The sequence below is a fragment of the Nicotiana attenuata genome, unplaced genomic scaffold (assembly GCF_001879085.1).
Source record: "Nicotiana attenuata strain UT unplaced genomic scaffold, NIATTr2, whole genome shotgun sequence".
NCBI classification, from domain to species: domain Eukaryota; kingdom Viridiplantae; phylum Streptophyta; class Magnoliopsida; order Solanales; family Solanaceae; genus Nicotiana; species Nicotiana attenuata.
In genome coordinates, this window is record NW_017698267.1 from 1 (window position 1) to 2,757 (window position 2,757).

The window sequence follows — 2,757 nt, forward strand, 5'->3', positions numbered from 1 at the left end:
TTACACACCTGTTGAACACGGGTTTTATTTTACACACCAAACATTTCAAAAATGTGTCAATTACACACTACTTTTGACCAGCCCCTTTAATATTTAATGCGTTGTATACACGCGCTTTATAAATTAAAAAAAAAATAACGATTCTTTATAATTAAAATAGATTATCCGACCCTTTTCTTAATTCCGACCCATGAAAGATCCAACCAGGTAAGTTAAAAACACCTACACGACCAAATTAACAAACATAAACCCATTTTCCAAGTCCTGTTCTTCATCCCTAAAACTATGAAGATAATCTGACGAGAAGACATCTGGTTGTTGCTGTTTCTTCTTCAGTTTTTCAGGTTAGTATTCACATTTTAAGGTTGTTCAACCCTTTTGATTTGGATGGGTGGGTCGAAATAGTTAGGGTTTATTTGGGTATTTCATCAGGAGTAATTTTAGGGTTTAAGACATCTTTATGGGGAATCTATTGTCATTGTCTACTGAAACCTTTGTGTTTTGAGCATGTGTTGTCTTTTTCTTTCTTTATGTTGTTATATGCCCTTTCTTTATTGTCCATTACGACTTCTTTATTCTTTGTTTGCATGTGAAATTGAAACCTCTTGTCTGCTTCTTTCCAGGGACAATGTCTTTCAAAATTGTTACTTTAAAGTGGTATCACGGGGGTGAGTTAATTATTGGCCCTTTTAGTAGATATGTGGGGGGCAGTCAAACCTTGACTTTAGACGTGGATGTAGATAGGATTTCCTTCTTTGAGCTTATGGATTACACTAGAGAGATGGGCCTAGTTAACGTGGCTGAGCTGTATATATGCCCAATGGATAGGATTGACAAGCTGATAAATGTATTGACTGATAAGGATATTTTAGACATTTGCAATCAGTTAGAGGATGGGGATACACTAGAAATATATGTGACTCATGCTGCCCCTATAGAAGTACTTGACCCTGATGAAAATGGTGAAAGTGTGTGTTGTAGCAAGGCTTCTAGTAAAAGGCCTATAGAGGTCCAAGATGATGAAGAGGTAGATGATGAAGATGCTGATGACATACACTGGAGTTCAGACAGTTCTGTCGCTTCTGATGATGGAAATGCTTCTGATGGTGCTGCAAAAAACTCTTCTACCGCTGATGATGTTGTTTCTGATGATGCTGGGAAGCAAGAGGAAGTAGACATAGACTGGACATCTGATAGTCCTGATGATGTTCCTGATGATGTTCCTGATGATGTTCCTGATGAGTTGGGTGAAGGTAGAGAGAAAGTGAAGAGAAGCAGGAGAAAAAGAAGTGAAAAGCCTAAAGGGAGGGGTGATATAAACATGGACAAGGCAGGTGTAGACATTGGGTTTGATGAGCTGCGTATAGGTAGTAAGCAACATAGGTATGAAGGTTTAGTTGGGACTGATGAGCCATACTTTGGTTCTTCAGATGCTGAAAGTTTTGCATCAGATGTGGAAGAGGAAGATGGTGAAGAACATAAGAAGAAAGTGGAGGAAAAAAAGAAAAAGAAGAGGTTGATCTTTGATCCTACTGTCAAGAAAATCACTTGGGAGTTAGGATTGATCTTTGAAAGTGTTCATCAGTTTAGGGAAGTAGTCACCAAATATGCAATTCAAAAAAGGGTGCAGATTGAGAAGTACATAAATGAGCCACATAGGGTGTGGGTTAGATGTGTGGCACCTAGATGTAGATAGTTTCTTGCAGCTAGTAAAGATGGGAGTTCCAATAATTTTAAGGTGAAAATATATAATCCAGTGCACAAGTGTTATACAACCAACAAGAACAAGTTGTGTAATTCAAGATATCTTGCCAAAAAATTCAAGAGCAGAATTATGTCACAACCAGGTATGAAAGTTAGGGAGTTCAGAAAATTGATAAAGCAAAAACTGGACCTCTATGTAGGGAGATCAACTGCCCACAGGGCTAGAGCAAAGATATTGAAAGAAATCATTGGTGATGTGCATCAAGACTTCAAAAGGCTCTATGACTACAGAGATATGATTTTGCAGACCAATCCTGGGAGTACCTGTGTGGTAAAAGCAGAAGATCCAGGTGATGGGAAGCTGGTATTCTCCAAAATCTATGTCTGTTTACATGCCATGAAAAGGGGCTGGCTGGAAGGATGCAGAAGAATTATTGGCCTTGATGGATGTTTCTTGAAAGGAGTTTGCAAGGGACAACTTCTTGTAGCTGTCTCCAAAGATGGAAACAATCAGATGTTTCCAATTGCATGGGCAGTTGTGGAGGTAGAGAACACATTCAATTGGACATGGTTTCTGAAATGTTTAAGTGAAGATTTGGGCTTACAAGATGGAAGAGACCTTACAATGATGTCTGATATGCAGAAGGTAACTACTTTCAGTTCTGCTTCAGTTGTTTAATTAAATTCTGTTCTGCTTCAGTTTTTCTGTTTTCATTATGTTCTGCTTCAGTTTTTCTGTTTTCAGTTGTTCTGCTTTTTATTGTTCTGGAATGCTGCAGGGTTTAATTAATGCTGTTAGAGACTTGTTACCTGAGTGTGAACACAGGATGTGTGCTAGGCACATCCTTACAAATTGGTCAAAAGAGTGGAGAGGGTTGGAGAGGAGAAATACTTTCTGGAGATGTGCAAGGGCTTCTAGTATTCCAGAATTGAATGACCAACTTGATATGCTAGACAAGCTTGGGGATGGAATATGTCAAAGTTTACTCCACTATAGAAAAGAAACATAGGTGTAGAGCTTATTTTAACTGTGATAGGAAGTGTGATGTAATT

The 2,757-nt window shown here is 38.4% G+C and overlaps 1 protein-coding gene across 1 annotated transcript; it reads left to right on the forward strand.

The window, feature by feature from the left end:
- Nucleotides 1-1,834: 1,834 nt before the first annotated feature.
- On the forward strand, nucleotides 1,835-2,685 carry LOC109222702 (the record flags this gene model as incomplete). The annotated part of the gene is made up of 2 exons (XM_019387024.1): nucleotides 1,835-2,350; nucleotides 2,484-2,685. Coding segments are annotated over exons 1-2 (718 nt in total), but the record flags the coding sequence as incomplete, so codon positions are not given.
- Nucleotides 2,686-2,757: the final 72 nt, after the last annotated feature.